Source organism: Galeopterus variegatus, unplaced genomic scaffold (genome assembly GCF_000696425.1).
Source record: "Galeopterus variegatus unplaced genomic scaffold, G_variegatus-3.0.2 Scaffold9370, whole genome shotgun sequence".
In the NCBI taxonomy this organism is placed as follows: domain Eukaryota; kingdom Metazoa; phylum Chordata; class Mammalia; order Dermoptera; family Cynocephalidae; genus Galeopterus; species Galeopterus variegatus.
In genome coordinates, this window is record NW_007735481.1 from 48990 (window position 1) to 60523 (window position 11534).

The 11534-nt window shown below is 37.3% G+C and overlaps 1 protein-coding gene across 1 annotated transcript in view; it reads left to right on the forward strand.

The window, feature by feature from the left end:
• Positions 1-197: 197 nt before the first annotated feature.
• Positions 198-11534, forward strand: part of LOC103609234 (melanoma inhibitory activity protein 3-like) — a 20898-nt gene continuing 9561 nt past the window's right edge. Inside the window, exons 1-13 of the mRNA XM_008593587.1 lie at positions 198-302; positions 1279-1410; positions 2056-2077; positions 3104-3192; positions 3451-3528; positions 3614-3724; positions 4736-4807; positions 4986-5090; positions 5783-5905; positions 6012-6075; positions 6426-6473; positions 7349-7404; positions 7500-7552. Coding sequence (XP_008591809.1) covers positions 198-302; positions 1279-1410; positions 2056-2077; positions 3104-3192; positions 3451-3528; positions 3614-3724; positions 4736-4807; positions 4986-5090; positions 5783-5905; positions 6012-6075; positions 6426-6473; positions 7349-7404; positions 7500-7552 — 1058 coding nt within the window. The remainder of the gene's footprint in view (positions 303-1278; positions 1411-2055; positions 2078-3103; positions 3193-3450; positions 3529-3613; positions 3725-4735; positions 4808-4985; positions 5091-5782; positions 5906-6011; positions 6076-6425; positions 6474-7348; positions 7405-7499; positions 7553-11534) is intronic.

Genomic DNA, 11534 nt, shown 5'->3' on the forward strand with positions numbered 1-11534 from the left:
CGCAGGCCCCGCCCTCGCGGTGTTCACAGTGTTCACTATCGTCACCGTGGTAACAGGGTTCTCAGTGTTCCGTGGCCGAAGAGCTGGCCGCAGGGCAGACTGAGTTCAGTCTCCTCTGTGAGCTGGTCTTCCTTAGAGGAGACGAGTTGTGTGCTGTTCCGCAGGGAAGCGTCTCACCTTCTACCTGTCCATATGCGATGGAGGCAGTCCCTGCCATTGTGCCTCCTGTCGCCACGTCGGACAGGGCACGTTGGGGACCCCTGTCGGTGCTGTACACAGCCCTCACAGCCAAGCTGCTGGAGGTGACGATCCCTGTTCCCATGGAGGGACCCCAGTTCTGGCAGGCGGGTGGACGAGTTCTGAGTGGAGTGGGTGCCCTGACCGACCTGGCCAAGGAAATGGAGTGTGTCAGGCCTGAGGCAGGCAGGACGTGGCTGTGCTGTTTAGGGAGGCTACTGGGAGTGTATTTGAAGTTTCATCACTTGCTCATTTCATACTGAACAGTTAGAAGTGACAGGCACTGTGTTGTGTTTAAAACCATTATCCAAACACTTACAGCCAGTGGGTCTTTTCCCAGTAACCCCTGGCACTGTTGGGGGGTGGGGTCAGTATGGTAGTTAACTCGGGTACTTGTAGAGGGCAGCAAAAACAGTGTGGAGCAGGCAGGTGTTTAATGGACTATCTCCCAGGAAACATTTAAAATTAAGGGGCCGAGTTTTATAGAAGACAGTTAAATTTAGGATTTATCTAGACCAGTTATCAGGAGCTATCTGACTTAGCATTTTTCCTTGTTTATGTACGAGTAGAATAAAATTAAAGTTTAAATTTTTAGAGGAATAACACATCCATTACCATCATATTGGTTTTATTTGCAGCCATGAAAGTTGATTACTTATACTATATTTACATTTTTGGTCTTACATGGTTTTTTTTTTTTTTTTTTTTTAAGTAATTAAAACCACTTAACCAAGAGAAAAGTATGATCCAGAGGGACTCTAGCCATGTGTTAGACAAAGTGATGTGGCAGGGTCTCTGCCAACTGGAAATATATGCTCAACTTAAAGACATTTAGACTGGTAATACTTAAAAACACTACTAGACAAACAAGAAATGAGACTGCCAACATCCTGTCCTTGAAGCAGTAAGAGCTATTGAAGCTTTTTGAGGGGGTAGTTATCTGGTGGAGTTTGGCATAGAATTTCTATGTTTGATTCTTTGTGAGTGCATTATTGCAAATTTCTTTAAGGCTTCCCATTATTTCTAATATGTCTATTTCAGTTTGTTGCTACATTGCCTGATGATGTTCAGCCTGGGCCAGATTTCTATGGACTGCCATGGGAACCTGTACTTATAACAGCCTTCTTGGGAATTGTTTCATTTGGTGTATTCTTCTGGAGAACTGTCCTTGTTGTGAGTAAATTAATTTATACTTTAACTCATAAATGCAAGGGATGTCATATAATCACTGGCCCTTTTGTTTCTTTTTCAGTAACATAAATGCAAATTAATGATTATCGTTCAAGCTAACCTTATACAATAGTGTAATCTTTGTGTTTTAGACTCAAGTGAACAAGATAATATGTATAAACTCAATTGGAAAAGTTCAATTTGTGAATCCCTTATATCAAAACCTAAAGATTAAGAATGAGGAGGGTGCACATATGCACTATCAGTAGAATTGGGAATTCATACAGCCACTCTGAAAAGTAGTTTAGTGATATGTATAAGAAGCCTTACAAATGGTCATATCCTTCTATATAGTATAATATCATGTCTAATTATCTGTCCTAAAGAAATAACCAATCATGCATTAAAGATCATGTACAAGGACATTCAGTGGAACAGTATTTATTAGAGTGAAAACTTGTCACAACCTAATGATCCGTATGGTCGGGGAATTGTTAAATTATTGTATATCCATATAATGAGATATAAGGTGACTTTACATATTTCAAAGACATTGGGGCACAGAAAGTGCTCACAATTTAATGAACTATATATTTTTATTAATAAAATGTTTAACATCAAATTTAATTTTATTTCTCTCTCTTCTAGGTAAAGAGTAGAGTTTATCAAGGTAAAATTTTATTTTGTCTTTTGTACTCAATAGTGTAATCTTTGTGTTTTAGACTTAAGTGAACAAGATAATATGTATAAACTCAATTGGAAAAGTTCAATTTGTGAATCCCTTATATGTGTCTGATTGACTTATTAGCTCCTGAAAGTTGTAGTTTTCCTGGGTCGCTAGGTTGGATGATGGAGTAGATGGTGGTGATACCAACGGATAGGAGATGAGGAAGAATAAATTGTGGGAGTAGAGAGAAGATAATTAGTTTAATTTGGGGCAGCCTGACTTTAGATGTTGATGCAATGCGGATTTATTACAGGTGAACAACATTCCTGTGCTAATGATTTAATCAATACATGAAACATTTATTAAACTAGATAATTTGGGGGCCGGCCCAGTGGTGCACTCTGTAGATTGCGGCGTTTGGGAGTGTGACGGTGCTCCCGCCGAGGGTTCGGATCCCATATAGAGACTGGTCCGCTCACTGGTTGAGCGCGGTGCAGGCACGACACTGAGGGTTGTGATCCCGATGCCGGTCGCGGTACGGGCGCGACACCGAGGGTTGCAGTCCCGTTACCGGTCACGAAAAAAGACAAAAAAGGAAAAAAAACAAAACAAACAAACAAGAAAACTAGATAATTTGAGGAAAAGAAATATAAATCAATATATTTGCATTTCTTTTTGTTTCTCTTTGTAAATGACATGTATTTGAAGGGATCCCATTTTCTGGGAAGAAATGTGCTTCACGCAGAGAGGAACATCAAGCTATAACGTTTTACTATATTTCCCATTTTTTGAAATAAATTTAAACTCGAATCTCATTTAAATAAGGATTCTATTATAAGAATATTTTTCTTAAATTTTAATAATATTTTTATATCCCTATTGCTGTTAAGTACAGACGGCTGTGTAAAAAGTCATAAAAGTTTTGAAAAGAAGCTCTTTTCCTCATAGTGCCAAATAACATGTCTTTGCTGCTGATACATTTGGTAACAATTTTATTGAGTGACTTATTGATTTTTGCCCCCTTTTTAGTCACTGAACAGCAAATTTCTAACAAGGTGAAAAACATCACAAGAGAAAATCAAGAACTTGCACAAAAGTTGTCAGATTATGAACAGAAGGTATAATGATTTTTTTAGTTTTTCCCCCATTGTTCCTGCTTGAATTGTTTCCACCTGTCTTATAGTTACTATAAATTTAGTTATTATTGTATTGTTAAATCATATTTTCTTATTATTTCCTACCAACCATTCAGATCTTAAGCAGTCATCATATGTGTAAAGCACTGCTTCCGTCTGTAAGGGGTCGCTTATTTGGAAATAAGTTTTGGTAGAACTATAACTTATATTTTTGAATTCTGAATGCTTTATTTTATATAGATCAAGGAATCAAAGAAATATATTCACCCCCCCCCCCCCCAAAATATGATACTTCGTGATGAAGCAATTAAATATAAGGTAAAATTCCCTTCTTGGGATTACATTCTGAAAACGAAAGTAAAAGTAATGAGTAATTATTACTAATCTTAATATCTTTTTGTAGGATAAACTCAAAACACTTGAAAAAACTAGTGAAATTCTGGATGACACAGCTAAAAGTCTTCGTGTTCTGTTAGGATCTGAGAGAGAACATACTGTCAGGAATCGGGACTTGGTAAGAGTTGTGCTGCTAAGTGTTACTGTAGTTTGGCTTTTGAAATATTTTGTGTACTGCATGAGTTGAACATGATATTTTCCATGCTGTTATCTAAAGTAAGAGTGGGAGTCAGAGAAGTTGAACCTACTTCTGTCCATTTTTGTGGAATTTTAAGGACTAATATAACTTAAAGTGGTTTTATGGAAGTATTTTTGTCCTCAGCTCTGGGTAATTTTCATATTTCTTGGTTCTGTCCTCTGAAACATGTAGAGCAACTAAGAAACTGTAACTATGATAACTGTAACAGTCCTTATATTTTGTTTTGTAAGTTCTTTTTCAGTAAACTTTTTACTTTAGTTTTAGAATTATATGAAAGTTGCAAAGACAGTAGAGACTGTTACTGTATGTCATACACGCACTTGAGCTTGACCACCTAGCAAAGGTAGTCTTTCCTAGTTTTTTCTCTGTAAAATTACTCTTTTTCCACCTTTTATATACTGGACTCTTTGGAAGGAAGTTGCTATGCATAGCCCACAGTCCAAGAGGGGAGAGTTCTGCCCCACCTCCTTGAAGAGCCAGTATCTTTATAAATTATTTGGAATTTTTTCTGTATGTGAAATTTATCTTTTCTCCCTCAAATCCTGCCATTTTGAAATCAGGCAAGAGAATTTTTAAAGTGTCCTTGGGTTTGTTTGTTTCTTTCTTTTTTCTCTACCACTAGAAAAATATTACTCATTTGAATTGGTTTACTTGAAAGTTTTTTCATTTTCTTTGCTTTCGCCTTTCTGTCTGGTCATCTACTACATTAGCTCATAACCAGGAAGGCTGTGGATGTCATGAAATATTTGTGTTCTCAAATATGTTTCCTCTTTAAGGTTTTGATTTTTCCCCTATGCCAAAACTGGTTCACATGCTTTTACCTGAAACATACAGGATGGCACTGTGATATGTACTGTTATTGTTTCTTCTTTTTGGCATATATTCCTACTGAAATCCTAATACATTTTTTGTGTTGTTTCCACACGGCAGATATTAGAAAACAGGAAATCTATAGAGAAGTTAAACAATGTGATCTCCATGAACGCTTCAGAATTTTCAGAGGTAAAGCTGACTACAATTCCTACGGGATAGTTATACTATGTTTTAGTTTTGTTGAGAAGCAAAAATTTGATGTGTGCTAAAATATGCAGAAAATGAAAACTCCATTATTTCTGGTTGGGAAAGTGTAACGTGTTTGTCCTTTGGAATTAATTCACTAATAGGAATGTTTTAACATTAGGTTCAAATTGCTCTTAATGAAGCTAAGCTTAGTGAAGAGAAGGTGAAGTCTGAATGCCACCGGGTTCAAGAAGAAAATACTAGGCTTAAGAAGAAAAAAGAGCAGGTAAAAAAAAAAAAATGAATGTCCTAGGTCATGTAAACTAGACAACCGAATACCATTACCTCACGAATATTTTTTCTCAGATCTGTTTTTAAGGTAATGAAATGAGCGTGCAGAATTCTGTACTTAGATATGCAAAGTTTAAACTGTGCTTCCGGAACTGAGTGCATGTCCACATTCTTATCTGTTCTGGAGTTCCTGTTCTTCTGTACAATTTATTGTAGCTGTCAGAGTGTTTAGTCTTTGTCTTATCAAACATTAACCAACTACTAACTAGAGTAGCTTCAAAGGTGTAATAGATTGGCTTTTTAGACCAAAGAAGTAGGTATTTTTTTACCCCTTGTTTGAGTAGTTAACTGCTTCATTGGCCAAGGGAAGGTTACATAATCAGGAGTCTGGACTTGGGAGATGATAGGACATGCTCTTCCATTCCTACTGGAAGTGAGTTATTTGAATTGGCTGCAATTTTCTGAAGGATGCTGTGAACTGGATCAACTTCTTTGACAGACCTGTTGTTCACGCTATAGCTCTGAGCGTTAAGACCACTCTCCCCTCTCCCTCAGCAAGGGTCTTAACCCATAGTGACAGGCCAGGGAGGGGCTTAGTTTCTTACTTCCCAGTCTCATTCACATTGTTCTCATGTCTTCAGTGCAAAAGCCCTAACCTGTAGGAATTGACATGTTTTGAATTTTCAGTTGCAGCAGGAAATCAGAGACTGGAGTGAATCACATGCTGAACTGAGTGAGCAAATCAAATCATTTAAGAAGTCTCAGAAAGATTTAGAAGTAGCTCTTACTCACAAAGATGATAATATTAATGTAAGTTTGTTCCCATGAATACATGCTTAATTCTCAGGAATTCTCATGAAATTTGCTGAATTAAAATTGAGAGGCTCTTACAGATCCCCTTTTGCTTCTTTTCTAGGCTTTGACTAATTGCATTACACAGTTGAATCAGTTAGAGTATGAGTCTGAATCTGAGAGTCAAAATTTTTCTGCTGTAAAATTACTCTTTTTCCACTTTTTATATACTGGACTCTTTGGAAGGTAGTTGCTATGCTTAGCCCACAGTCCAAGAGGGGAGAGTTATGCCCCACCTCCTTGAAGAGCCAGTATCTTCATAAATTATTTGGAATTTCTTCTGTATGTGAAATTTATCTTTTCTTTCTCAAATCCTACCATTTTTAATTCAGGCAAGAGGATTTTTAAAGTGTCCTTGGGTTTGTTTGTTTGTTTTTTTTTTTTCTTACAGATCCCCTTTTGCTTCTTTTCTAGGCTTTGACTAATTGCATTACACAGTTGAATCAGTTAGAGTATGAGTCTGAATCTGAGAGTCAAAATAAAGGAGGAAATGAGTCAGATGAATTAGCAAATGGAGAGGTGGGAGGTAAGATCAGTCTCAGGAGGTTGGACCCCTTGTTCCTTCCTGTCTTTAATTTCGTACACTGATGCTGCTTCTCAGCTGCCTGAATTTCCTCTTAAGCTTTACAGTCGTAGACACATATCGTTAGATTTCTATATATGTCTGTTTGCATTGGGCAGAGGTGGTTTGCTGGGGTGTGATATAGCAATTGGAATGCAAAGAACACTGAAGTTTTTTTTTTTTTTTTTTTCCATCCCACATTGAGAACTAGTTAACATGCACTGGATCTGTACTGGTCATGTTTTATACCTCTAAGTATTGAACACATGCAATAGGAGAAACTTGTTTCTTAGCTTCATGGAGATGGCATATGATTTTAATACTCGTCTCTGTAGCTGTGTGGTTTTAAGGCTTACTGAGGTGGTTGGAGCTATAAACTAACTTGGGCTCTGAGAGTGGAGGCTACAGGGTAGCAGTGTTTACTGATGAGGAAAATGTTTCTAAACACCGTCTCCCAAATTGGCTATTGCTTGCATTAGTGGGTGTTTTAAACCGCACCTGGTAACAGATTCTGAGGGAGAAAAGAGGAGTGACTCTTTCTAAAATAAGACATTTACCCGAGCAGAGATCTGAGAGAGAAGACAGAGCTTCATCTCAGATATTTATTCTTGCTCAAAAACAGCATGGATAACATTTTTATTGTAGATACTGGGAATTTACTTTTTAAATTATATTTGTAATTCTCTTAAAAGTCAATTAGTCTTGTTAGTTCTGTTGGTTAATTTGTTTTTTTCTTTTAGGATTTGAACATGATAATTTTTTAGTGTTGGGGAAGTCAAGAAAATATAGAGTTAAAAAAGCAAGGGAAGAAAAAGCAATTAAAGCCTTCTGTTTTTCAGGTAACCGGAATGAGAAAATGAAAACTCAAATTAAGCAGATGATGTGCGTCTCTCAGGTATAATCCTTTTTATAAAGTCACATAAGTGCTTGTGAATTCTTACGATGCCTCACTTTTAAGAATACTTCTCTCTTCTGCACAAACTCTTTTAGACACAAACTACAATATCAGTAGTTGAAGAGGATCTAAAACTCTTACAATTTAAGCTTTAATCATGATGTAATTATGGTAAGGATGTTAGGAGTTTTTAATACAGAAATATCTGTTTGGTGTGTATATTTAGGTATTAATCTTTTAAAATATACATCTGAAATTTGGATCTTAGTATCTCTCAAAAGATGTGTTTTTGTAGTATATTTTGAGGTTTTTCTCCACAAAAATATTTGAATTCCTAAAAATAGCTTGTCTGTGGCATTGCTAGTTGTGTTTACTCTTATACTTTACTCAGTCTGGGAGAAGGCCTGTATTGCTGAATAAAGCTAACTTCTTAAAAAATGCTTGTACTGCCTGATGCTATTAAACACTGAAACCACACCATTAACTTTTCTCTAATTCTGCACTCATCAAGCAGCCAGTTTAGATTTCCAAATTTTGTTCAGGCCAGCTCTAACAACCTGGCCCACTTGAGAGAAACATTCCTCTTTTTATTACCTTTTCTAAGAATAAGCATGTCTCTGCCCTAATAGTAGTGTGAATCATGTAAGTGACAGTTTTTCTTCAGGACTCAGGCACTGTGGCACTATTTTATTCAGCTCCTCCAGCCTCCTTTCAGTCATCATGTCTGGTTTGTATTCTACTATCCTCTCCCAAAGCCATTGTGTTAGTGCAGGCACATGTCATCTTTTCTGCAAGTCCCCTAACTAATCACCTGTCTTCAGTCTCCCTTTCTTATGCAACTTCCTCCACACTCTGATCAATTTTCTTGAAGCTGCAAGAGTGAACATTCTAAAATACAAGTGGGTCCATTTCATTATGTGATTAAACTCTGTCAAGGATACCCCATTCTCTTCAGTATCCATGTTGGACTCCTCAGCAGGTATAGAGGGTGCTCCCCTTACATGGTCCTGAGCTGCCTCTCCAGGTCCATTTCCTGTAGCTCCTTCTGATGCTTCCTGACCTACAGCCACACACAGTACAGTCATCACACCACTCCACGCCTCCTTGTCGTCATGTGTGAGGTTTTCTCTGTAGCTAAAATGTCCTCTAACACTATTTCCACCTGCCAATCTCCTATTTACTCAAATGTTTATGCTCCTTAAAATCTTTTCTGGAGGGAGTGGTGGCATAAATAGCCATAGACACTGGGTGAGTACTCATTTTTTTCTTATAATGTAACTGCTAAATATGTGTTTGAGTTTAAATCTACATATTGTATTTGCTTTCTGTTTGTTGGTTTGTACTGTGTTTCTTTTCTTCCTTTTGAATTGTTTGAACATTTTTAATTATTCTCTTCCCTTGTTTAAGCTTGGCAGTTAGTTACAGGTCATCTTGCTCATCTTGTAATGACATTTCGGTCAATGGTAGACCACATGTATGATGGTAGGCCCACAGATTATAGATGTGTAGTAGGCTATAGCATTTAGGTTTGTGTGCGTACACAGTCTGGTGTTCACACAGTGATGAAATCACCTAGCAACGCATTTCTCAGAACGTATCCCTGTTAATTGACGTGTGACCATTCCGTAAAAGACCTCAGAGTTATATCCCAGACTTATCAAAAAGTCTGACATAAATTAATAGATTTACCTCTTTCTGGGCTTTACCTCCTTCCTGACTTAGGTGCTTTTGTGCTAATGTATTTTAATGTTCTGTGTACCTCAAACTCCACAAGTCTTCTTATTGTCTTTCATGGTGCTGTCCTGCCAATATTCATTCCATTTACACACATATTTATAGTCCCTGTAGTTCTTTATTCACCTACATCTTTGGTCTTCCATTTGGGATCACTTTCATTCTACTGGAACATCCTTTAGTAACAGATTCAATCGGTTTTTCTTTGTATCACGTCTTAATTTTGATTCCATTTTTAAAGGATCTTTCTACTGGCTATAGAATTTTTGGCAGTTATTTAATTTCAGCACTTTAAAGATAACCAATTACTTATTTTCTGGTTTTATAGTTTCCTTGAGGAATCTGTTATCATTCTTATTTCCCCTCTTTCAAATGTTTCACCCCTGTCCTAGCACCTTCAGTCATATTTCTTTTTGTTTTCAGCTGTTTTATGGGGAGGTGCCTAACTGTAGGTTTTTCCTTTTTCCCCTTTCTCTGTCTCTCTTTTGCATTTATGCTGCTTGGGTCATAAACTCCTCTTGAATTTGGGGGTCTTTTTTTTTAAACATATTAATTCTGCCTCATTTTGTCTTCTCCTGAGATACCAATTAAACATGTTAGGCTTTTGAAAAATTATTTCCTCTGGGGCCGGCCTGGTGGCACACTCGGTAGAGTGCGGCGCTTGGGAGCGCGGCGGCACTCCCGCCAAGGGTTCGGATCCCATATAGAGACCGGTCTGCTCACTGGTTGAGTGCGGTGCGGGCGCGACACCGAGGGTTGCGATCCCGTTGCCGGTCACGGTACGGGCGCGACACTGAGGGTTGTGATCCCGTTACTGGTCACGAAAAAAGACAAAAAGGAAAAAAAAAATTATTTCCTCTACCTCCTGCATTGTCAATTTGCTTCATTCTGGATGTTTTCTTTTGACCTGTCTTCCAATGTACTAAAATCTCACTTCAGTTATCAAATCTGCTGCTAAAGTCAGTCATTGAGTTCTTAATTTCAGTTACTATTTTTCATTTTATAATTTCTAATCCTTTGCTGAAATTCTTGATCTTGACTTTCACTTCCTTGAATATGTAACCAACAATAATTACAAAAGCCATGTAAAAATAATTCCATTATTTGAAGCCATTGAGTCCATTTCTCTTGTATTTTAGATTTTGATCACATTGTCTTGTCTTGTAGAGTGCCTGGTCCGTTTAGATTGAGTGACAGCTATTGCATATGATAATGATAAAGGAAATTTGAGGCCTAGGATGGTGTGATCTTCCTACTGGAAATATTTGAGGTTATTTCTAGGAAGTGGTCATCACTTAATCCGGTCAGCAGTTAAGATCATTCAAAAATGTCATAGTTCCTTCAAAGGACATTGTATTGACAGTTTAATATTCCACATATCCAGCACTTTCTAGTATCAACTCAAAGCCTAGGGCTTTTACTAGAGTTCCCCCATCACCAGCAGCCCAGAACTCCACCTCTTTTTTATCTGAACCAGAGATCTGGTGGAAGCTATGTTCAGTCTCCGTATCTCTCTGCACTGTCTCCTAGGGGAAAAGTGGCTTAAAATGCCACGCTTGTAATTCTGAGATTCCTTTTCCTACTGGATCTTGGCCATATGCATGTATCTTTCCTGCCTTATTAGCTCTCTGATGCCTTCAAGCACATTTTTTCTATTTTTGTCTAGATGTTCTACTTGTTCTCAGTATTCTCAGACTAACTCATCCACTATTGGAAGCAAAATTCTCTCTGATCTTTCTTCAAATCTCAGTTTTTTTACATTTCTTACTAAATCAGAGTTAGGGAGGAATTGCTTTGTTCTTATATATATATATCTTTTATACATTAAACTTTGAGCTCCTTTTTTTTAGTGCAGGGATAGTACTTCACCCATACTTTTATCTTAGCATCTTACAAGGTAACTGTTGTATTATAGCCACATGTAAAATATTTCCTGAAGTACTGAATGAGCAGTTATAAAAAAATACATAAACCTTTTTCTTTGGTGTTAGTAACCTTTTTTTACTATACCTCTTCTAAGTTGCTTCTGATTCATAGAAAGTTAAGTTTCAATTTAAGTATCTTGAATCAGAACTATGGGTAAAGAAGTACAAGGGTCACTAGAAAATAGCATTTTTAAACCATTAAATGATGCTCCCTTTACAATCTGTGTTATAGTAGATTGACATCATGAACTTGAAGGTTATTAGGTTGAAACCAGTTTCCAGTAGATAACACCCTGATTATGGGACAGTTTGGGTTCTTTTTTAGTTCAATAAACATTGCCATTAATACTCAGATTGGCCTCTTTCCTTAATCATGATTCCATCGAAGTAGGTAGTAGGACTTCCACATCTGACCTGTGAAAATGTTCTACTGTTAATTGCATAGTTAGATGACCTGTTCCAAAGGCTCTT